Raw genomic sequence first — 23,917 nt, 5'->3', positions numbered from 1 at the left:
TTAGGCGACGTCATCGGCCCAGGTGTTTCTTTTTACTGTGGACTTTCTATAACTTTTACTATTACTATTACTAACTATTACTATTCCTTCTTCTTCTTCTTCTTCTTTGGGATGATAACGTAACTCAGCCGGTTTCACTGCAGATGTAACTTTAATCTTTAAGCTAAAAATGAAAGGGAAGTAGAGAAATTAGTTGAATTTCTTCCATTTTGAAAGAAAACTTTTGAATATCCTCCTCATTGGCGTTCACGTCAATTTTACACTGTTGCCTCACAGCTCTTGCTACTTGGAGTGAATACTCCAAGGAAAAAAACCCTAATAACTAAATATTCACTATTATAAATCGTGTGTTGTACTTGGAGCGTGGCCAGTCAAAGTGGTTATGTGACCTGAAATGAGGATAAACTAAGGAAACACGCAACTCAGCTGCACTTTTTATTATTTTGGGATAATTTTCTTGAGATAAAGATCATCATGATTGAGGAAAAAGGCCAGAGATTACAAATCAAAGTTAGCTTGAAAATTCTACGTCAAAAAGCTTTTCCTCTTACGCTTATTTGACAATTTTTTTCGGTAATACTTATAACGAATAGTTGTAACTTAGAAAAGCACCCTCCTACGATGTGTCACTTCAATAGCAAGGATCTTTTGAGACCGGGCACAAAGTTGGCGACCTGCCGCTTTCCCCCTATCTCCCCTCCCAAGAAAAACAAGTTATTGAAGAGGACCGCTTTCTTACCACACAACGACGATGATGATAACGACGACTATTAGTAAAACCAATCCTACACTGACACCAATCACAATCCACTTCCAGCTATTGCTGCTTGGCTCCAGTGGTGCCACCGTTGGGTACTCTGTAGGTGGGCTGGGTTCGAATAAAGTCTCTATATCAGAGATGTTCGCGCCAATGGCTGCCTCGATCTGGGGCTTGTAAGTAATTAGAACAGCCACCAGTGCACCGCGAGGAAGAACTAAGGCATTTCTGATGAAAATACCGGCGGGCTGCTGTATGTAAAATGCTACCTGAAGAGAGTCTGATGAGTTGACAGGGTAACCAGGCAGAAGGTGAACCTGGTCAGCGGTGTAGAGATCAAATAATGAAGAGCGTCTGACAGGAAAAAAAATTAGTTTAATGATTAAACATCAATGCAATCAGAACTGAAAGTAAAATCATCGATCTGCAGAAATTTTTCGTGATATGAGTTTGGTGGCTATTACCGAGACACAGTAAGTTTTAAAATCAGCGTCGAGATCAAAAGCCATTACTCTACCAAGAGTGACAGTTAAGGAAGTTCTGCCCACCATAACATTACCTTTTCAAGTGGAAAGGTGATAAAAAGAAAGGAAATATAATCTAGAGGATATTATTTGATCTAGCACTAGGTGCTCAGTAATGAAACTATAAGAAATGTACAGTAAACGGTGCATGGAATTTCTTTTCAGTTCTTAAGTGCGAAAGGATGAAGTAGTGGGCAGACGTCAGTGAAGCTGCCAAAGCTTCAAAGAAACAACTGGGAGGAGAAGCACTAAATGGAAAAGGAAAGGCTTACATAAAGCAAGGTACCTTTCCGCTACAAATACAGTGCACCAAAGACAAATGAGTATTAATCATGGTTGTCATCACCTTCTTCGCCGTGTTTCTTTTAGTGCGCATGTTGTCCTGTTTTGACTGCAAAACTCGGTTGTGACAGACGCCAATTTCTCTTTAAAAGACTTGTCCCTATTAAAATCCCACTTAACCTGCCAAAGAAAACGTGACTAAAGTTTAATATCGTTTTAGTAAGAGTCATGCAGATGAATGGCATTTGTCTGAAATAGACTCCAGGTCATTAGCCATTTAGATTTTATCTGTTTGGAGAAGATTGGGCATAATAATTGTTTGTTAGTTTACTCGCAAGGGTCCACTGTCGTAGTTCACGGAGGATATTATTTAGCGTGCGCACTGTTTTAAAGTTAGAAACCGCTGTACTAAATTGTGTAAGCCGCCGTAAGTACATGGCTTATATCACGTTTTCCATATAGTTTGTAGCAGACAACGTCACCGCTGAAAACTCGAGGTACCTACCCTACTTGGAATTGAAAACAGGACAGCTTCTTGCTTTTCATTTTCTGATGGGACACGTGGCTCAGGTAGGTTTGGTATAGGGGCTGTCTCGTTTTTCTCCAAACCTGAGTAAATATTAAATTTGTTTGAAAAATTGAATAATCACATAAAACAGACTTATGAGTTTTTTCATCATTTAGGGCAGCTAACGAATTTTTCATAAAATAATGATTTCTTGTAGATAAAATTTTCCAACTCCGTTATAGACAGAGAGGAGTGAGTGGCTTAGTAAGGAAAGGGAACAGCCATTATTAATCAACGAGGGAGGGGGGAGGGGAGGGGAGATTTTGGTTGAATCTTCACAAAATTTACCTGATCCCCTTATAAGGCTCTGTAGTAGCGGAATCGATATAATCAGCCACCAACACATTGTATCTGCAAGTTGCTATCCTTCTTTCGATATTGCCACCCGCGCAGGAGCAAGATCAAAATAAGTCTGATCACATGTCTTGAGTTGAAATCGTTTCGTTTCATTTATAAGATCTATGTTCTTATCAGTATCCTTGATTTATGCATTGTACACTGGCTAGTATTAGTTTACATAAGACGGTCTCAATGGGGTTAACCGTCAACTGTCAAATGGCCACAATATTAACCGTCAACGGTCAAAAACCCAATATTTTTACCGTCAACCGTCATATAAGCAAGCCAATACGGACCTTAAGCAACCACGACGGCGACGGCAACGAGGACGTGGAAAAACAAGAGATCTAATTGGCAGAACGATAGCTCAGTACGTGCATTTTGAAACTTTGTACATTTCTTAGCCGTCCTATGCAAAACAACAATGTGAAATCGCCAAAATTTGCGTCGTCTGCGAACCGAAACCGCGGCGGCAAATATTTTAATTTCCATTTGGAACTCAACGCCACTTTTATACGTCATACTGAAGTTGAGCTGTGGCGCCGTATGAGACAGTAAGCTCATGCAGCCATTTTTGAAATTCTAAGTAAGGGTAGAAATTCATTTTTTAATCGAAGTCTTTCTTAGCGTTGACGTCCTGACTGCTTAAGGTCCCTAATGTTAAACGTCAAATATCTCAGATATCCTTAATTAAAACTAAACAATTGCCTTAATTGAATTTAAGTTCTTTTGCTTATAAATAAAAGTTTTGATTTATCACAAAAAGTACATTTGTGTAAGTCCTTTAACTTCTAATCGGGAGCAAAACTGGTTGGTGATAGAACTGACTTCCGGTGTAGAAACACTTTCGGTGTCTTAACACGTTAGTCATTTATTAATAAAAAGTGTTATGAATTAACAGTTCTTTACAAACGCATCATTATGAAAAATTACAGCCAAATAAGCTCGTTTACTTTGTTGCATAAACGACAATCCAAAAAATTAACCGCCAACCATCAAATGACCTAAAATGTAACCGTCAACCGTCAACCGTCAAAAGGGCTTATTTTTAACCGTTCACCGTCAACGTGACCCCCCTTATTGAGACCCTTACATAGGCCTTTCTTTCTTACCGTTTGCCTTTAGTTCGAACCACACGACTACAAGTTCTACTTTTTCATCCCGTTTCCTGTATTGTTTGATTCCGATAAACATTTTGATTGATTTTACTCGATTTCTCTAGAATTATTCAACTCGCGTTCGATTGTTCAAGCTCCTGGGGTCAAATTGCCCTTAACCCAATTTACACGTGGCTTCGTCCTGGAAAGTCACATTAAATGTCGAGCTCAAAATTCAGCTGTAAAGTATGAAAACGCCAAAAGCAGAATACTGTTCCAAGTTATACCCCCAACTTCCAGGAAATATACTCGTCTAAAACTTATTAAATACCTCTGCATTTCCCATCAATAAAGTACGAGTCTTGTTCACATTCACACTTGTAAGAGCCACGAGTGTTGACGCATTTGTGAAACTCATCCGTGCAGTTGAACAAGTCATCATTCAGACACTCGTTGATATCTGCATGACAAACATGATGAGATGTATAGGTTAAAACAAAAGCTAGTTTCAAAAGGTTTTTTGTCTCTAAATACATTGAATCTTACAGATCGTAGCCACCAATTTAACTTGGGTAGAATCTGGTCAATTACCTTCACATTCGTAGCCATCTTCCTTCAGTTCAAAACCATTTTCACACGAACACTTATAACTTCCTGGGGTATTTTTACAAATCTGATTGCATCGATCGCGTTTTTCAGTCAGATCACACTCATTGACATCTGCGAAGAGAAAAGTACAAAGATAATCAATAGGCTTTAGATGGCGCTTCTATATTGCATTTCAACATTTCAAATAACTATTCGTTGTTAGTTGATATTAGCTGAAAACTATCCAAACGACATTCCATTTCATTCTTTACCCTGGCCCAGTTATCCGAAGGCCGATTAGCACTAATCCAGGGATAAATTTTGATCCGGGTTTCTATATTTCTCTGTTTAAAGCAGAAAATTTTCTCATTTTTTGTTAGAGCATTCAATCATCAAATTGTAAACAACTGGAATTAAACTGAATTTTTTCTTAAATCTTTCAGATCTGCAATAAAATTTCACAGTAACTGAGGGTTATCTTAACCCACCTTTGAACAACTTGGCCTTAGGTAACAAGTGGCCGTAAAGAAGGCACGCGTGTATCTTACTGCAGCACATGCGTTGTGTTAAATGAATCTATAAATCACTTGTTCTACACTCCAGAGTCTCTTAAAATTCTTCCTTTGGTTCTCGCTCCAAGAAAACACTGAGAATGATCTGCTTTTTTAAGTCCCCAAGATTAATGAAAAAAGTAGCAGTTTACCTGTGCAGTTCTTTCTATTGCTGTCCAGCTCGTAGTTAGCAAAGCAGGTACAAGTTGCTTCACCGCTGCTTCCCTTGAAGCAAACGTGTTCGCAACCATGATCAGCAGAACAAGGGTTTGTCGCTGTAAAGTAAAGGGATCAGTAATAATGTCAATAAATATTGAAGTACTGTTTCATGTTGGCGTTCGGATATGCAAGAAAAAAAGTTGAAGTCTTTTCTAACGTGAACTATGCCCCCTCCCCTCCCCGATCCCATTATTGTCCAAATGTGCCTCTTAGAGTACAAATGACGCACCAGACGAGCACAAATGTCACGTGATATTTGTACTCCAGAAATGTCCGCGAAATTGGCCCGCACTGAAATAACAATTTGGCGTGTTGGCGTTATTAAACATTTTGTTGTGTAATATCGCTGAATATTTTTACTCTTTGTTTGTATTTTGACTCGCCCGTAGGGCGAGTCAAAATACGGCGCAACTAGTAAAAAATACTCAGCGATACTACGCAACAAAACGTCTAATAAGATATTTGTATAGCATATTAGCAGAGTAAAATGTCTACAAGGCTTGCGCGATAGTATGAAAGGATCTCTTTCTACAGATTTATTGCTTAGCTCGATCGCGCGCTCACTCCGGATAACGCACTTAGCATAAAATGAAAGTTTTTATCTTGGAAAATGCCTGATGATAAATAACTTGGCGGTCTCAGCAACGAATCACTCACCTACACACTTCCTCCAGTCACTAGGATCAGTTTTGAAAAACTCGTCACATGAACAGTTGTAACTTCCCACACTGTTAATACAGGTTTGCATACAGTCGCTTGAAGGATTGCATTCATCAACATCTGCGAGCAAATAAATAAAAACATATTGTTTTTTGTCATCGAGGAAAACCTTAGACCTCTCATTTAAGGGGACTACTACGTAGTCGACCTTTCGTCCGCTGAGGTTTAAGTTGAGTTTGAATTAAATTTGTTCTAAACCTCGATCAATACCAGGGATGACACGTTAGAAAAGTTTGAAGCGTGTGTCATGGGGAAGGATGAAACTTCAGTATGAACTTTACGCCGAACGGCGACGAGCGAAAATCAAAATTTTTACGGTCATCTGTCGGTCTTTTGCGGGCTAAAAAAAATAACTTTAGCTGTAAATTAAAGAATTTCTTTTGAGTAAAATCATAGTTCACTTATATATTTAGTTTGGAAGGGATGTTGAATTTTACAAGTATAATGTTTACGGCAAGGGGAAACAAGACAAATGAACTTTAATTTAATCATCCCGGCCTAGTTTCAATTCAAAACTGCGTGGCACATCTGGCTAAATTCCAATTCTAATCTAGCAATGACGTTTCAGGAGTTTTATTTCAGAAGTCTTACCATCACAAGTGCGCCCGTTATCATTCAGCGTGTATCCATCACGACACTCACAAAAGTAAGATGCTGGAATATTGACGCATATCTGCTCACAGTTGTTCGATGATTTACTTTGGCATTCGTCATAGTCTACGGAAAATATCGCACCTCATTTTCTCAGAATTTTGTATTTGACTTTATTAGTTATTTATTAAAATAAATCATCTGCAAGAACATTTTTACGGTACGATCAAAAACATTCTGCGATGCAACTCCTGACTTAATAATGTTATAAATATTTTTTAGTGACTTTTGTCAGAGAGAAGTTATTCACATTACACTTAAGTCTGTTTCACTGTTTTGAGGGAGGTGAGGTGGGAGAAGGAGGTTGGTTTTGATGCAGTTGTCCTTTTTCGGAGACTAAGAAGCGAAAAGTGTTTTATAGACTTTTCCTGAGAGATTTATCTTGTGTTTAATTGCGTAATGAAATCAAACCGTGACTTTTGATAACCTAAACGTCTTCCCAATTTAAATTTTACTGAATCAGAGACATCCCCACGTCAACCCACCTACACACTGCGCTCCATCTCCTGTGTACCCTGATGGACATGGTCCACATTTATATCCACTGGAATTAGCTGGTGCAGGAAGATCAATGCACTCAACTCCTGTGTAACACGGTTGACCATTCATTTCGCAGGCGTCAATGTCGCTGTCACAGAACCTTCCCGTGTAGCCTCCTTGACATGCACAGCCCCTGTAAATAAACTTGCTGTCAGTATTTGCTGCGTCGCCGTCTTCTGCTTCCACGCACTGACCACCATTTTGGCAGGCGCACATGTTAATGGTGGGACTCAAACTGGCGCTTGCACCCTTGTCGTCAGTAACAGCGAAGGTCATGTTGAACTGTAAAGAAAGAAAACATTCGTTTGTGAATTCTTCCCCTTCTTCGTTTTGTCAAGATCTCTTCTTTGAAGAAAATCTGAATTGCAATTTTGAAAGGATCAGCTGAAAGAAAATGTTTACCATTCAAGAATTACCTTTTGTGATGACGTTACGAGCCAATGAAATGAAAGCATGTTTCCAGTTTGGTTCCAAGTGGCTCCGGCAGGTTTGTTAATCACGTGAAACGTAATGGAGCCCTCGTCCAAAGCTGTTACATTCAGCTCAACTGTTTCATCAAGTGTGGCATTTATCATATTTGAACCATTTACTATCTTAGGCGGAAAGTTGTCTGCAAATATTTGAAAAAAATGCTAAGCTAAGTTATCAAGTAAGAAAAACTCCGTAAAGTGAAATCTTCTGATCGTCCTATGTTTAACAGTTTTGAAATCGTTACACATATATCCACGTGCTCTGTATGGGATCAGTCCAACAGATTTTTTTCAGTAAAATATTCTCCTCCGTTGTTTGCAAACTATTTTTGTTTTTATGTCGGAGAGCCATTCTTATTAATTTTTCGCGTAAAAGGAAGCAGGAAAAACCACCCAGGAAGTCAAAAGATAAAAGAAAAAAGAATTTGGACTCCGGGAAATATTCAATGACAAAATCGACATTTTCTCCATAACTTACCCAGTGTGTTCGACTCGTTCACAAGCTGGACGCTTATATCTTTGGTTACAAGGCCCACAGACAAGTCGTTGGTGGAAGCCACGTCAAACAAGCACTCGTGATCATCTCCGCATTCTGCCTCAGCCTTCTGTCTTAAGCTGTCGTTATGCCACGTGATGTTATCAGCAAACATGGGCTCAAAATCCGGGTACGAATAAGTGGCCACGCTTTCGTTATCAGCGTAGGTGAAAAGAGACTGGGATTGATCAATTTGCCCTAAAAGATATACATTAATAAGTTTGATTGCTCAGGTGATTGTAGAGATGCGCGCGCTCTGATTGGTCGAGGATTGCTCCATATCTCGCTATAAACACCTCACGCTGCCTCGTGGTTTTTCAATGTTTCCGAGGAAGTGATAAACGCGATGGAAGAAAATTCAATCGCGAAGAGCAAAAAGGATGGTACTTAGTTTGGCGGAACACTTTTCAAAAAAAAGATAAAGACTTTTTGCCTCTATTGATACGAGTAATCACCACAATTGTAACAAAACTTTTGTTACAATTATGGTGATTACTCGGTCAAATGCTTTCTTTATTTACAGAATTTACTGCAGAATTCAAAGGCACCCGAGTAATTATACTAAGAAAATTATTCACCTCAGGCTCAATGAACATTGTTGACTATTCATCAATATTCACTGAGGCAAACAATTGCCAAGAATGGGTAAGACCAGTTTATACGATGCAAAATTATGTAACAATAAAACTAGTCAAGTCAAAACGAAATGATAGAGAAATCCTCCATTCGACTGCCTTAGGGCTCTTAAAAGTTGCGTGGTCTTTATGTGTGACGCGAGCAACAGCACAGCAATACGTGAAGATCATGCGCAACACGACAGCGCAAACAAACTGTAAGAGCTAAAAGACACAGATCAATCCTTGATCTGGCATAGCACTTGCTATCTATTCCATTTAAATTTCTGTTGCGAGGACGTTTGATGCGTTTTATATTAATATTGTTCTTACATTTGACACCAAATCCGTAGTGAATCTCTTTTAATGATGACGACGATGATAAAACCGTTCCATCAGGCAATTTAAAGTCATCGTCAGGGTTATCGTTCCACATTCCCAGCAATCCTCTCGTGGTGTTTTTCAGGATATCACCAAGAGTAACAACGAACGACATCATTTCCTTCTTCTCACAGAATTGCACTGACGATGTTGACGGAAAAGAAACTTGGAGACAATCATCCTCTGGTTTTGAGACCGAAAGATTTCCACCAACCTCCACAGTTCGATTTGTTAAGTTGTGATAACCATAATAGGGTGCACTGTCTATCATTATATCGAAGCCACCTAACAAAAGTAAGCAGCAAGAGTTATATTAAACAACAACAAACATATGAAACATATGTGTGAACTGCGGTTATGAGACGTATATGAGAACGATCCTTCGCAGTAGAGCACTATTTGAGCAATAGTGGAAATCAGACCTGAAAAAAATTTCAGGCCTGTACGGGATTCGAACCACTGACCTCTGCGATACTAGTGCAGCGCTCTACCAATTGAGCTAACAAGCCAACTGGGAGCAGGCCATCAAATTAATTCGATATAAACCCGTAGATGATAAATCAAACAACAACAAACATATGAAACATATGTGTGAACTGCGGTTATGAGACGTATATTTGTTGTTGTTTGATTTATCATCTACGGGTTTATATCGAATTAATTTGATGGCCTGCTCCCAGTTGGCTTGTTAGCTCAATTGGTAGAGCGCTGCACTAGTATCGCAGAGGTCAGTGGTTCGAATCCCGTACAGGCCTGAAATTTTTTTCAGGTCTGATTTCCACTATTGCTCAAATAGTGCTCTACTGCGAAGGATCGTTCTCATATACGTCTCATAACCGCAGTTCACACATATGTTTCATATGTTTGTTGTTGTTTGATTTATCATCTACGGGTTTATATCGAATTAATTTGATGGCCTGCTCCCAGTTGGCTTGTTAGCTCAATTGGTAGAGCGCTGCACTAGTATCGCAGAGGTCAGTGGTTCGAATCCCGTACAGGCCTGAAATTTTTTTCAGGTCTGATTTCCACTATTGCTCAAATAGTGCTCTACTGCGAAGGATCGTTCTCATATACGTCTCATAACCGCAGTTCACACATATGTTTCATATGTTTGTTGTTGTTTGATTTATCATCTACGGGTTTATATCGAATTAATTTGATGGCCTGCTCCCAGTTGGCTTGTTAGCTCAATTGGTAGAGCGCTGCACTAGTATCGCAGAGGTCAGTGGTTCGAATCCCGTACAGGCCTGAAATTTTTTTCAGGTCTGATTTCCACTATTGCTCAAATAGTGCTCTACTGCGAAGGATCGTTCTCATATAAGAGTTATATTGTAGTGACTATACTTTGCAAACTTTGGCATTTCTAATAAAAATAAATTAGTTTATAGAGGTTTTCCTTTTGCTACATTACAAGCTCTTCACAGCATGCTCACCTCCGTCTTTTACTCGAACCTCGATGGTGCTCGAATTTTCTTCTTTAGCAGCTCCTGCTGAGAAGATAGTTGCTGTGGTTGAATTTCCCGGAGCAAGTTTTGTTCTGGCCTGAAGTTGAAATGTTCCATTCTGTGCATCGATCATTGTATATTCTCCAAGACCGTTAAAAGTGTAGTTACCGCCGTCTAGCGTCTTGATATGAGGATCACCCCAGAACCATCCTGTATCGAAAGAGAAACAGTTCTCTTGGTTCGCTTTATACTGCAAAGATTCTGAACTATATAGAGAAAGGGGTTTAAACCTAGGAGTAACAGTTGATAACGCTCTTTCTAGAAACTCTCCAATATCTATCAGACACGAAAGGTAAGTGAGTTGTAATGTAGGTTTGTATGAACTGCGGCTTAAATTAAATAAAATACAGGAATTCCATGACAATATGCAAATGAAATGACACGAGGTGATAAAACATGATTTGGTACATCAATGATATAACTAATATTATGAAAAACTCACGTCTAATTGGAGGCCTATACAGTGCACAGGTGTCAGACGGACGATGAGCATAGAAGAAATGGCAGAAAGGTAAATCTACACAGCAATACTGGTAAGCCTGTTCGTCAGTGTAAAAGGTTTGAACCTTATTGTACCAGTAATAAAAAACTGTCACTTTTACTCGTCCTCCGTCAGGTGGGCCCTGCTTAAGAGCAGCCCAGTCTTCCCATTCCGTGGAGTAACAGCACTGTTGTCTCATCTGAACACCTATTAGTCCAGCACTCTTGATGTAGAGATAAAAGAACCTAGATCGCCTGGACTCAAAACACCAGTCTGGCCATGAGTTCCACCAATTCCACCTGAATCGTCCCCGATCAAACCATGCCTGCCAAGCAGTACAGGGGCAGGCCATTTCGCGGTCTGATTTTATGATTCGGTCATACCAGTAACTGAATCTCCAATATTCATTATGTATGACCCAACTAAAGCATTTCTCCAGTGCACCTTCTCCATTACTGTTTTCAATTCTCCAAAAGTATCTTCCCAGTAAACCTGTGTTTCCTTCCTTCTTATCGAGGTCATACATTCCAAATGTGCCAGAACTGCAATCAGAAACATTTACCTCAAAAAAGGTATTATTATTTCTCATAATGCCATATGCCTCAGTAATTATCCATTAATTAATAATCTGGTATATATACTGTAACTTGATAAAAAGGCGTCTACCATAAAGTGATAATGAAAACAATTTAGTGCGCATCTCTTGACTACACGTCTTCCGGTCAGCATGTAATATTATTCGTATTGCACGATTTTGAAGGCCTTCTAAGCATTGGGTGTTCTCCTTGCTGCATTCACCTCATATGAAGCATCCATAATCTAGTATGGGCAGCACAGTCTGTAAATTCTGAGTAAAATATCGTGACTAAGAAAACACGATATTCTGTTCAGCAATTTCAATTTGGGGTAAACCCTCGATTGTATATAGGTTACATGTTTGCTCCATGTCAGACAGTGGTCGATGTAAATTCCTAAGTACTTAAAGAAATCTAATTGTTTCATTGGTTTGCCGTCGAGGATAATCTGTAACGGTCGGGTGTTTTTAACAGCGTACTTGGATCCAATCAACATTGCCTCGCATTTCTTGTGATTATTGATTAAACCGTTCTCTTATTCGGTTAGCGGGGCTTAGTCGAGCGTGGGCGCTTAGTCGAGGAAATGCAGCATTTTTTTTTTGCTCCCAGCTTTCGCCGATCTACGATATCGTCAGGGGGTGTTTGATGCCACAGAGCGGCGAAAGCTTGAATAAAAAAGAAATACTGACATTAGCTAAAGGTCTCAATGGAATCGCCCATTTGACCCTTCAAACCCTGAGATTGATTGGCATCTAATTTCTCCCTATTATATACAGCTGAGTCATTCACTCTGCCAACCCAAAGAACTTTGATTGGAAAACAAATTTTCCTTGCCAGTACCAAAAGAATTGTATGGAGAAGACTTTAGAGAATATGGATACTTATGTTAGGGTGGAAAGGGTTTATTTTTAACATATAGAGTAATTGATTATTCAAAAATTAACAACAAGACGGGCGTAACCTTTTATTAAGTAGTGACACAATGCAAATAGATCACACTTTTAGGCTATACTCTTTGCTCGCTAACTATCACAGAATAGTTGGCGAGTAACGTAGCCAATCAGATTGTGTCACTTGTGATAAAACGTTGGTAGATTCAAATTTATATTGGTAGAAGGTAAAAGCAAACTGAGTTTCGGAGCTCTTTAAGACATTTCATATTACATCTGAAGGTTTAAACCAATCTGCACTAGCTACAGCAGGTAGCTTGAAATTCCCTTGAAAAAAACCTTTGAGAACGTATAAACATAATCCGTTTTGCGAAGATTACGAGGATGAATATTCACTTTTGGGCGTGAACCCGGCTCTTTCATATCGGGTCATGCATTGTTGCCTTAATAGAGGAATTTTACGAGTTGTGATCAGCCACGCAGTGTTCTTTGTATTTTGATACACCATTGCCTGATAGAGATTGTTTGTGATATTCAGCCTTATGATTGAGTAGTCCATCTTACCCTTTCACATTGATATAATCTTTCCCATCATTCCCTGCATTCCATCCGGCTACAGGAAGACCATAGGAGTCGGTCCAGTAACGGTAATAATTCCTGCAAATGGTCGAAAATAATCCTTAATGTTTGGTATTCTCTCAAAGGTTTTTCCAGATTGTTTGTCGCTACAATTTTCGTGAAGCAAAAGCATGCCAACTTTTCCTCCTTGGCCAATAGTTTGGGGAATTCTAGTCGAGAATTTCTGAAGTTCTTTTACTTTAACCACGCAGTGAAAAAATAAAGGCACCAGTTTGTTAAACTGAACTTTAAATAAAAAATTTGACAACTTTAGAAAAATAAAGTATAGTTTCCTCTTCGTTTCCTCCAAACCAAAGGCCTTTACCTAATTAAAATCTGAGAGTTTGTCTCGAGCGAGTGGTGCAATCTCACATGCACTGGACGGGGAGATGTTCCAGTTTTCTACTGGTATACAAGCAAATATACAATATATTTTTGACCAATCAGAGCGCTCGTTGTGTCTTAGTTATGTCATAAATATGTTTATCGTGACTTTGATTCTTTAACAGGGGTGAAGAAAACTTACGGATCTGCATCAATCACCCATTGGATTCCGCCATGAGGGTAGTTATACATCAAGAATGCGTTAAATCCATCCGTTATTAAGACAGCTTGAAATGTGTTGCTCTAGAAAATAATAAAATTTGCAGAAATACTTCAGATTTTGAAATTTTGAGCCAGACGTTACTGTTCCCTGATATATTTTTTTTCTCTTATGAATGCAACAAGTAGCTGCACTACATTATACTTCATAATTCAAGCATGCAGTTATAACTGCTGGATTAATGATGTTAATGGACTAAGCGGAGTATAATTTAGAGAGTAATGGGGAGTATAACTTCAAGTTGCTAATAATTTTCCCTTAAGCAGCAGAAGCAATCTTAAAGTTTTCTCCTCTTGATGTGTGGATGCTAAAATCTTTAAAGTAAGGTAAATATTTCCACTGCACGATTTGGGCTCTTACTAAGTCTTGAAATAAAAGGGAATAAAATGCAAATCCGTGCTGTTTTCTTTTCTGCTTGTCCAGGATTTGACGAGGTGGTTTACTCAACAGCAAGGACACTGTAAGGCAAAGCTGATAGTAGCAACTACATGCAAAGACCACTTTCATATTCATGCAGGTGTCAATTAGTTACATGGCTGTCTATGTGTTATGATAATTACAAAGTGTAAAATTCTTACTCGAGGACAATGTAACGGGAAATTCTGCTCGTTGATATTTCGGTGATAATGGGAGTACGGATAATACACATATGGACACAGATTTTTCCAGGTCACAACAAGGACCCAAGTGGCCTCAAAGCCGCCAAATCCTCCGGTGTAGCTCTGTACATGCTTTGACACCATATCCAGAATTTCATTTGATGTTTCTTTGGCTTGCCTGTACACTTGATAATAAACCTTGGAATGACCGTATCTAAAGGCAAAATAAGTATCGGTTGTGGCCCAGAAGGGTGCAATGATACCCATGTTTCTCAACCACCAGTAGATACCAAATTTCCGAGGCCACCACCAGCTCCACTCATAATTTAACTGGATTATACCATTTCGACAAATCTAAAAAAAAAGCAGAAGAAAATGATCTCAGAACTCATCATTAAGAAAAATAAAAAAAAGATGAAAAATAAAAACGGCTGTTCTCCAAATAGGGTGGACACATTTGCATTTGTAACGCAATGAAGGTATTTTGTGATGATGTACGAGAAATATGCGTACGTTGTGAAAACTTTGCTTCCTGTTCGATGAGCTTCGTATGTTCTATGGAGGATATTTTTGAAGACAAAGCGCTGATAAAACAACATATCTTTCAAAAACCTCAAAACAACAAATAGTTGCCCGAGTGACTTTGCACAGGCAGCCCAAGGGTATTCTTTGGAGCAATCTTACTCTCACCTTCTCCATTATTTTCACACAACTAAAGCGCAAAGATTTTCTAAAAGTTAAAAAAAGTTCTGCGATGTCTCCAATAGGAAACATTTTACTCACGTATAACTTGTAATGCCTTTCAGTGAAAAACGGAAATCCAGTCCAATCTGTGTTGATCCTCAAACATCGTTCGGAGTAGAAAGAAGTATCGTCAAGACGAAGTTCATTATCCTTCTGATCTGGACCGTAAGGATACAGGTTGCTTGGGATTGGGATTGCTTTGAATAAAGATATAAGTAACCTAAGACGTACATCAGTTACTTGTTCAATGCCTTTCCTGTACCACATGTATAGAGCATACTTTACAACGGAGAATGAAGTTAATTATAGTTTCCTGTTTAACTCCTTTGTGGTAAATAGTTTAAACCAAAATCATCTTTCCCTTCTTTTGTAATGCAAACATAAGGACTTCAACTTTGACAAGGGAGACTTCTTTCTTTATTGGAGGTGTCATGCAAAATCAGAAATTACAGATTTTAAAAGCAAAAGTAGTGAACTCTGTGTAACAAAACATTCACTGGTAAATCTTTACAAATAAAAACATCGGAGACAGTGAAGAATCAAAGCCTACATTCCCTCCTTTGTAATTAGTTTCAAGAGAAAGAACCAATTCTAGTGAGACTTTAAAGCCATCATTAGTAGGGCAGTTGGTAAGATATTGTGTTTGTTCTAATTTATTTTAGTGTATACCACACAAGTGAATAATGCTTTTAGCGCACGCAGGAAGTGAATTGCAAATACAATTCGCCTTCAAGCAGCCGATGAGACAAAATCGCGCTTCAAGAGTTTAATTTCCGACCGTTTTGCGATATATTTTAACAGAATAATTAATACTTTCGTATCGGTTTGGTATATACTAAAAATAAATATTCTCATTGTGTCGTTAAGTGGAAAAGTTTTACGTTGCCCCTTTCGTGGCTCAGCAAATATTCATACTATTCACCTCCAATCTGGCGAATAATGTTAACTATCAGATATTACTATTGTATTCATACTGCCATACTACATAATCTGAAGACAGACAATAGATTTGGATTCGATTAATTCATTTGAAGATGCACTGGACTGAAAATTTTCTTACCTGTTGCAGCTGGAGTTGTGATAGCTGAAAAAAAAAGAAAAGTAATAATCAGGCACAAAGTATTTTATTTCTAATGTAAAAGTCAAGGGGCTTCGCATCATGTAATTTGATGAAAATGAGTTTTGTGAATACATACGAGGTTATGTAGTGTAGGACGTCATACGTGTAAGAAAGTAAAGTAACGCAGCCTTAGTAGGTCATGTAATAAAATGTACTCATTACGGTATGTTATGCTTTGTTTTGTAAAAGGTAACAATATCAAAAGCATTGTAACAATCTATGGAACATAATGTTGGTAGAAGGTAGTGACAAGTGTAAGTCAAGTAAGAACCCTTTTCTCAAAATCGTACTGCATGGGGAAAAGGAAAGGAAGATTAGCGGCGTGTATCCTAACTGTTAAAAATTACTCACTCTAAGTTAGGAAAGAAACAGAATTACCGACATGTTTGCTTTCAACTGTTGTTAAAGGAAGTAAAGTAAACAAAATAAACGCTTTCTAAGCACAACTCCAAAGAAATGACTTTTGTGTTACCTGAAACATATATGCAACAAATAGCACTGTGAGATAGCAATATACTGACGACCTTAAGAAGTGCAGGTAACGCTGTTCAAGGAAAAAATTTACATGTGGCATAGCACTTACGGACAATTGGACTACTCGAAGCTGGAGAGACACTGTGAACTGAACTTGATATGATACTGCTACTAGAAATCGGCGAAAAACTAGAGCTGCTGCTACTTGACCTCAGTGACACCGTGGAGCTGCTGCTACTTGGACTCAATGAGACACTGGAGCTGCTGCTACTTGAACTCAGTGCAACACTGGAACTGCTGCTACTTGATATCGATGAGACAATGGAGCTACTGCCACTTAAACTCGGTGAAACAATGGAGCTGCTGCTGCTAGAACTATGTGAGGCACTGGAGCTGCTGCTAATTGAACCCAGTGAGACACCAGAGCTGCTGCTACCTGAGCTCAATAAAACAGTGGAGCTACTGCTACTTGTTCTTAAAGTGGTACTGGAACTTCTGCTACTTGAACTCAGTGCTACATTGGAGCTGCTGCTGACTGAACTCAATGCATAACTGCGACTGCTTCTACTTGAACTCGGTGAAACAATGGAGCTGTTGCTGCTAGAACTATGTGAGACACTGGAGCTGCTGCTACTTGAACTCAGTGAGACACCAGAGCTGCTGCTAGCTGAACTCAATGAGACACTGGAGCTGCTGCTACTTGAACTCAGTGCAAAACTGGAGCTGCTGCCACTTGACATCGATGATAAACTGGAGCTACTGCCATTTGAACTCAAAGTGGTACTGGAACTGCTGCTACTTGAACTCAGTGCGACATTGGAGCTGCTGCTGACTGAACTCAATGCATAACTGGAACTGCTTCTACTTGAACTCGGTGAAACACTAGAGCTGCTGCTACTTGAACTCAGTGAGACACCAGAGCTGCTGCTACCTGAACTCAATGAGACACTGGAGCTGCTGCTACTTGAAATCGATGAGACACTAGAGCTACTGCCATATGAACTCAGTGCAACACTGGAGCTGCTGCTACTTGAAATCGATGAGACACTGGAGCTACTGCCACTTGAATTCGGTGAAACAATGGAGCCGCTGCTACTAGAACTGTGTGAGACACTGGAGCTGCTGCTACTTGAACTCATTGCGACACTGGAGCCACTGCTACTTTCACTCAGTACGGCAGGGAAGTTGCTACTACTTGGACTCAGAAAACCGATAGAACCGCTACTACTCAAACTTTGAGAGAGAGTGAAGCCGCTGCTACTTGAACTTCGGGTGACACCAGGGCTGCTGCTACTTGGACCAGGGGGAATAGAAGAGCTACTGCTGCTTGAATTCATTGTAAAAATGGAGCTGGTGCTTACTGAAGTTGATGAGATGGTGTAGCTGCTGCTACTTGAACTTAGTACAACACTGGAGCTACTGGTGATTGATCTTAGTGAGACACTGGAAATGCTATTACTTGAACTCAGTGCAGCACTAAAGCTACTGGTAATTGAACTTGTTGAGACACTAGAGTTACTGCTGCTTGAACCGAGTGCCACAACAGAGCTGCTGCTACTTGAACTTAGAGCGAGGGTGTATCTGCTGCTACTTGAACTTAGTGAGATAGTGGAACCGCTATAACTTGAACTTAGTGTGATACTAGAGCTGCTGGTAATTGAATTTGGTGAGACACTGGAGTTGCTGCTACTTGAACTTGAGGCGAGAATAGAGCTGCTTCTGCTTGTAATCAGTGTGACAATGTAGCTACTGCTGCTTGAACTCATTGTCACACTGGGGCTGCTGCTACTTTGACTCAGTGGGACACTGTAGCTGCTGCTACTTAACGTGAGTGCAACAATGGGGCTGCTGGTAAAGCTAATGATACTTAAATTATGTGAGACAATGGAGCTGCTGCTACTTGAACTCTTGGTGGCGATGAGGCTGCTGCTATTTGATCCCACTGAGACACTTGAGCTGAGGTTTGAGCCGCTTCTACTTAAACTCTGTGAGGCAGTGGAGCTGCTAATACTTAAACTCCGTGAGGCAATGGGACTGCTGGTACTCGAACCCTGTGAGGCACTGGAGGTGCCGCTACTTGAATTCAGTGCGACATTTATGCTGCTACAACTTGAACGCTTTGAGACAATGGCATTATTGCTGCTTGAGCGTGGTGAAACACTAAAACTGCTTCCAGTTGCTCTTGGGGAAATGTTTACTTGGATATTAGAGCTACTTTTTCTCATGCTATTAACGATGTTGCCTGTAGAAGTAGGGTAGCTACTGCTTTTTGACGTTGATGAGATGTCCAGGCCTCTACTACAGGGATCTAGTGAAATACTCAGCCTACTACTAAATAAAACTATTGAGGTTGTGTAGTCGCTACTTTTTGAAATGGATAAGATATAGGGCCTGCTTGTAGCTGAATCTTGTGATGCTCTGTCACTGTGGCTGCCTGAGCTTACTGATGCACCTGAACTACCTGTGAACCATGGTGAACGAGAGATATGACTTATTGAAGATGGTGATATACTATAACTAGGACTTCCGGAACTTGATAACGTACTGCTGCTAGTGCCACTTGAAATCGGTGATATTTTTTGTTCTCGAATAGTTGGGCTCGATGACATAAAATGACTGCTACTCGTTGAAACTGAAGAGGGGCTGTAGTTGATTTGACTTGAACTTTGATGGGCGCTCAAATCTACGATAGTCGAACTTACAGACTGGCCGTAGCTGCTTGAACCTAGGAATCCAGTGACACTACTGGTAGTGGTTGAACTGTCATGTGACCTTGTATTAACTGTAAAACAATGATGTTTGTATCATAATTTAAGAGAGACGAAGAGGTCTTTGCTGGTTAAGATTCCAGTGGATAAAAAAGGGAAATGCTTAACTAAATTGTGTCTCAAAAGATTCGAAGTACTACAGATCTGAGAGCTTTAAACTAAAAGAATTCAGCACAATGAATACTTTACATAAAGGTTCATTCAAAAGAAAAAGTTAGGAAGAGAATTTTCTTGTGAGTATCAGGGTTTCTGTTTTCATCAGAAAAAGAAAAAAGAAAAAAGAAAAATTCAAGTTGAGTCAATATGCATCAAAAACGAAATTGCACCTACTATTACCAAATGTTGATCAAAACGTACTCAAACGATCACCGCCAATAGTAACGGTAAATATTGCTTTAAGACTCTGCTTAATAACAGTAGTACTCACCTGTCTGATAAAACTTCGATGCTATTGTGGTGTAGGGACAGTAGCATAACAAAGAGCCAGAAACTCTGGAACTGACTGTGGTCGAGGATAAGAAATTTAGGTGCGAATTACTTTCATCCCACCACGAATCGTTAGCAAATGAAGAAGAAATATCAGACTTGAGATGAGACGAGGACGACAGGATCTGGGAAGCACTCCTTCCACCACTTGATGGACCATGTAACCATGAAGAACTTTCTAATTTCTTGGACTCACGTCCACGAGGGCAAGTACACAAGGATTCTGAACTAGAAAATGCTGTCAAATGGATGACAATACGAAACAGTTAATGACAGGAATATTGATGGCATTGGGAGGTCAGGTTTTGAGTATTTTTAAATTTGGGCATAGAAATTTTGTTTTATTTTAAGGAATATATTACGTATTTTCGAAAGTTTACCATTTTAAAGGTTTAGGAGAGTGTTCATGCAGGATGGGGGCTCACATATATTAAAGAGCTCATCACTAACAAGTTTTCTTACTTAACACAATTCGTTCCAAGTTTGACGTTATAGCAGTCTAAAGGATCTAGTAGATGACCCTGGTACTTTATCTGGCTCCTTAAAAGTCCTTCAAAATCTAACGTTAGAACATGCATGCTCTTCACCCAGCTAATTTCCAAGATTTCACTAGCACTTTCTTCCTTAAAGCAAGAATTCTCAAACTCAGGAAGTATGCCAAATCATGTTTTTTGGGCGAGTTCTAGAATGGGGCACATTTCGAAAGTTAGAGTGTTAAACATTCTAGGTAGATTAGCACATATGATATGAAGAGTGGATACACGAATAAATAGAAAAGAAAAGTAAAATTAACCTCTTTCTTTTCCTTATCTTTTGCCATTACTACCATCGTCATCTCTATCATCATCGTTCTTATAATTTTTAAAATCCTTAAAATGATTTAATATCATCATGATTATTATTATTACTATTATTATTATTTTTATTATTTTTATTATTATTATTATTAACAGCTATCATCCTCGGTATTCCATTATACTCACATATTTCGTGAACACCTGAGGCTATTGTACTGAAGGGGCAGTAGGACAAAGATGGGCTACAAATGCGTGGGGCAGTAATGAAGATCTCAGAATACTCGCAGACGAACTTGATAGAGTTCCAAAAATATTAAAACCGGCTTGACGTCATAATTCCGCCAACTTTACGTCAAGCGTTTTAGTGTTCATTTACGCACCTTTACGGCATTGATTAAAGGTAGCGTAAAGGTTAACTTTACGGTTCGTTTACGTGAGCGTAAAGTCGCGTAAATCCACTTACGCTGCATTTACTTCGCGTTTAAGCCGAAGTCAATTTGCGTTTTCGTGCTGTGATAGAAGTTAAAAATGTGATTCATACTAGCACACTAAATTGTTACCATTACCTTAGTTAAAACGAGACTTAACTATAAAACAAATTTAGAGATTGCTTTTAATGCAGACATCTATGACAAATTCTTATACTTATGATCATTTGTCATCAGCTGGGAGGAAGCTGCAACAAATACAAAGAACAAACATGTGAAAACCTTACTTAACTGAAGGCGTACAGAAACGGTTCATCCCAAATCCCAACAAGTTCAAGGTCATCTGGGCAAAACAGGAAAGCAGACAAAGCTCGTATTTAGCTTTATTGGAAGTTATATACTACGATGGTATTCATGTGAGACCACATTGAATTCTCAGCCGAGTTTTTTGAGCTATGAGTCTTCATTAAAAAGATTTCATTTTCTGGACACTTGAACACTATGGTCTCAGGCTAGTCAATGATAGTTTTGCGCGAGATGCACGTTCATTCCAAGATTTTGGCTCGGCTGAATTCCCGTATGGATGCAAGGCAAGGCCAGAAATTTTAAATTTCATTCTAATGACGAAGTTTCTACTCGAAATTGTAATCCTAATTTAGTTTAAACGCTTCTCAAGTGGGCCAAAGAGCTGGGGTTACTGTGAAGTGAAGATAGACCCTTTTTACTTTCGAGGTATTATCAAGATCTTAATTTTGAATATTTACAGGTGACACATCATTACCCATAGGCAAACTGAAAAACTGCATTAAATAAACATGAAGTACTTGGATGGCCGCATCTGTTTTGCTCCGCATAATTTTCGGTTCTTGATTCACATAGAAATTTTAAGCAACGCAACATATGGGCCCTGTTCAATGAAAATATCAGCGATTCCTGCTGTTATCCTCTTGACGTTTCTTCATAGTGCTTATTGAAAAACGCTGATACAAATACAGTTCCTGTTTAAAGTAATTCATGATAACAGACTTATAGCAAATGATAGTTCCCAGACATCTGAGGAACAACTGAACAAATGCTTCATTTAATTTTAATTATGAACTCTGCGGTCTATAGACACTGGTATTAGCAGGTGAAACCTCTACCCTGCTAACGAACATAATGATTTTATGATACGACGTAACCCTATTGACCGTTTATTTAAACAGTCAACATAGCATAAAGGAACCAAAGGTGTAGAACATTCTATTCGCTGGACTCGACGACTCACACATAAAAGCCTGGTTATTCAGAACTCAAACACATAGTTAGAATATCTTTTATCTGTATGAACTAAACATGGTAAATGCTTTAAAAGACGACCTACTCTTTAAGAAAATACAAAAATCCTTATCTTGAAGGATTTCTCGTGGTCAAGGCGTTTTAACATACCAGTATATGCAAGCCTCTGCAATCAACGGAAGACGAAAAGGATCCGCCATCTTGGTCTGGTGTGGCATGTGAGAGGTTGTCATGCTACCAGGATAAGTTACTATGCGAACTCGCACTCAACATTCCATCAAATGCGACTCTACACAAGTGATACATCGACATAAATCCTGGTCCAGATGAATGCTCAGTGTGTAACAAGCGAGTTGTCCGAGATCATCGAGCGGTAAATTACAATTACTGCAACATGTGGTGTCACATAAAATGTGCCTCGATCAAGCCAAGCGAATTCAAGAACTATGAAAGCCTCCCCTCATTTTCCTTGTGGTGTCCTATATACCTTTGGTCGTCTCACCATCCGGCAATGAGACAACACTGACTAGATTGCTCGTCTGACTCGCCCATAACTACAAAATGTTACGACGATGTCCACGAACATGAAAATCTTTATCCATCACTCGAAACGGACCTACAACTACCAGGTCTGAAGATCTCACACATCAATATAAATGGTCCTCTTAATCAGTTATTGGATATTAAAGCTCTACTACTTTCAATGAATTTCGATATTTTAGCCATAACTGAATCCCATGCATCTAAGTAAGGATATTTCGGATGAAGAAATGGTCATTACTGGATCTAAAACTCCCGATGCGATCGAAACGATGGCCGAAAAGGCGGTGCCACGGTTATCTACTTTGCTGAATATTTAGATTTATAGGAGCGTTAAGACATAAATACAAACAACTCTCTAGAAGCTGCCTGGATTGACGTTACGGTAGCGTCTCAGAGACTTCTAGTTGCTTCTATGTATCAAGGCTGATAGTTTCGAAAGAAACTGTTTGGGGCTGCGTCGGTGGGAGTAACGAAATAATTTGGATATATCAACAAAGTTGAAATGGTAAATTGGCCACCGTAATGATTACAAAAGCTGACGTTTCGAGCGTTAGCCCTTCGTCGGAGCGAATAGAGGAATTGTGGGTTGTGTGTGCTTTTAAAGGCAGAAAATGGAGCTACGTTATTGGTGGGTGCATGGCAACGAGAAAAACATGAATAAATTAGTGGAATGAAAAGCGTTCATCGATCCTTGTGGGATTTAGACTGCCGGTTTGAAAGATGAGCTTTTGTTCAAGATTTTTACGGCTTTCTGTGCCACCTAAGTGCAAGGAAAGACCGCAGATTGCCATATGTTGCTTAGAATGATTGGGTAAATTAAAATGTCTAGCGACTGGTTTCGATGTGTCCTTGTCATTCCTTTCCACGTCTCGAAGGTGTTCTCGGAATCGGTCACCTAGTCTTCTGCCTGTTTCGCCGATGTATATCTTTTTGCAATAAGTGCAAGTTATGCAATAGATTACATTAGCGGAGGTGCACGTGAAGTGGTCGGTGATCTTAATGGATCGTTTAGGTCCCGATATTGTATCAGTGTTGTGAATGAAAGGACACGTTTTGCATCGTGCACGAGCGCATTCAAAAGTGCCTGGTTGCTCATTAGTCTGAAAAGAACTTCTGACCAAAAAATTGCCTAAGTTTTTGTCGCGTTTGAATGAAATGAGCGGAGGCTGCG

The 23,917-nt window shown here is 39.3% G+C and overlaps 1 protein-coding gene across 1 annotated transcript; it reads right to left on the bottom strand.

Moving 5' to 3' along the window:
• Window positions 1–20,590, bottom strand: LOC148736067 (uncharacterized). The gene is made up of 23 exons (XM_088753034.1): window positions 20,527–20,590; window positions 19,642–19,938; window positions 16,568–19,228; window positions 16,395–16,404; window positions 14,892–15,072; window positions 14,088–14,462; window positions 13,432–13,532; window positions 12,852–12,944; window positions 10,784–11,364; window positions 10,270–10,491; window positions 8,789–9,121; window positions 7,785–8,039; window positions 7,253–7,446; window positions 6,782–7,118; window positions 6,237–6,362; window positions 5,583–5,705; window positions 4,859–4,981; window positions 4,159–4,287; window positions 3,899–4,027; window positions 2,069–2,172; window positions 1,628–1,761; window positions 740–1,111; window positions 1–163 (listed from the first exon to the last, which is right to left on the bottom strand). Exons 1-23 carry the CDS (start codon window positions 20,588–20,590, stop codon window positions 1–3), a joined length of 7,107 nt encoding a protein of 2,368 aa, XP_088609160.1.
• Between the last annotated feature and the right edge of the window lie 3,327 nt (window positions 20,591–23,917).

The sequence above is a fragment of the Stylophora pistillata genome, chromosome 3 (assembly GCF_964205215.1).
Source record: "Stylophora pistillata chromosome 3, jaStyPist1.2, whole genome shotgun sequence".
Taxonomy (NCBI): domain Eukaryota; kingdom Metazoa; phylum Cnidaria; class Anthozoa; order Scleractinia; family Pocilloporidae; genus Stylophora; species Stylophora pistillata.
Note: the sequence above shows the minus strand (reverse complement) of the source record. Positions and strands in the feature narration are given on the sequence as shown.

Bases quoted from the DNA above. Each gene is read 5' to 3' on its own strand.
- LOC148736067 (XM_088753034.1), bottom strand. From the start codon at position 20,590: ATGATATTAAATCATTTTAAGGATTTTAAAAATTATAAGAACGATGAT. The intron at 19,229-19,641 runs GTGAGTACTACT...ATTGTTTTACAG, and splicing joins ATCGAAGTTTTATCAGACAG to TTAATACAAGGTCACATGAC. The intron at 8,040-8,788 runs GTAAGAACAATA...TATATCTTTTAG, and splicing joins CTACGGATTTGGTGTCAAAT to GGCAAATTGATCAATCCCAG.